General features: G+C 62.8%; 1 protein-coding gene across 1 annotated transcript in view; it reads right to left on the reverse strand.

Annotated features, from left to right (window-relative positions):
• ETH_00036745 (SNF2 family N-terminal domain-containing protein, putative) overlaps positions 1 to 569 on the reverse strand; it is a gene marked incomplete at both ends in the record, with an annotated part of 2,979 nt that extends 2,410 nt beyond the window's left edge. Inside the window, one exon of the mRNA XM_013374980.1 lies at positions 78 to 569. Within this exon, the coding sequence (XP_013230434.1) occupies positions 78 to 569 (492 nt within the window). The remainder of the gene's footprint in view (positions 1 to 77) is intronic.
• Positions 570 to 697: the final 128 nt, after the last annotated feature.

Consider the following 697-nt stretch of genomic DNA (forward strand, 5'->3'; position numbering starts at 1 on the left):
ACAGCAGCAACGACAGCAGCAGCAGCAGCAGTGCACCAGCAGCAGCAGTAGAAGCAGCAGCAGCAGCAGCAGCGAACCCTGAGGAAAGCCTGCTGCGGCTCTGCACTGAGTCTGTCAACAGCAGCAAAAAAGCCCCTCGAAGTCCACCTGCCCCCCTTTTCTACAAACAGGCAAATCACTTGGGGGCCCCTGGGGGCCCCCCAGACACTCTGGGGGCGGGTGGCGTCGCCGACGCGCAAGTGCAGGTACCTGCTGCTGCTGCTGCTGCTGCTGCTGCGGGCTGCCGCGGCTTCTTCCTCAAGCTCCCTTTCGTCGTCTTGCAGCGGGGGAAAGAGGAAGAAGGACTCTGCAGGGATTGCCCGCTGCGCTGCTGCTGCTGCTGCTGCTGCTGCTTCCGACTCTCCGTGGGCTGGCTGCGTGTCTCCGACACCCTCAGCAGCAACGCCAGCAGCAGCAGCAGCAGCAGCAGCTGGTTCTGGGAAGTAGCGAGGGTCTGCCTCCCCAGCAATTCGAAGTGCACACGACTTGTAGCCCTGGACGCTCCACAGCTTCTCCAGCCGCACTGCCCGCTGCAGCTGCAGCAGCAGCAGCAGCAGCAACAGCAGCAAAAGATATACGGAAAGCGGCAAACCGGGAACAGCCACAGGGCAGGAGCAGCAGCGGCAAATGCAAGAGGTACACCCAAGCCGTGAGCTGC

The sequence above is a fragment of the Eimeria tenella genome, genomic scaffold (assembly GCF_000499545.2).
Source record: "Eimeria tenella Houghton genomic scaffold, Eth_scaff2429, whole genome shotgun sequence".
Lineage (NCBI taxonomy): Eukaryota > Apicomplexa > Conoidasida > Eucoccidiorida > Eimeriidae > Eimeria > Eimeria tenella.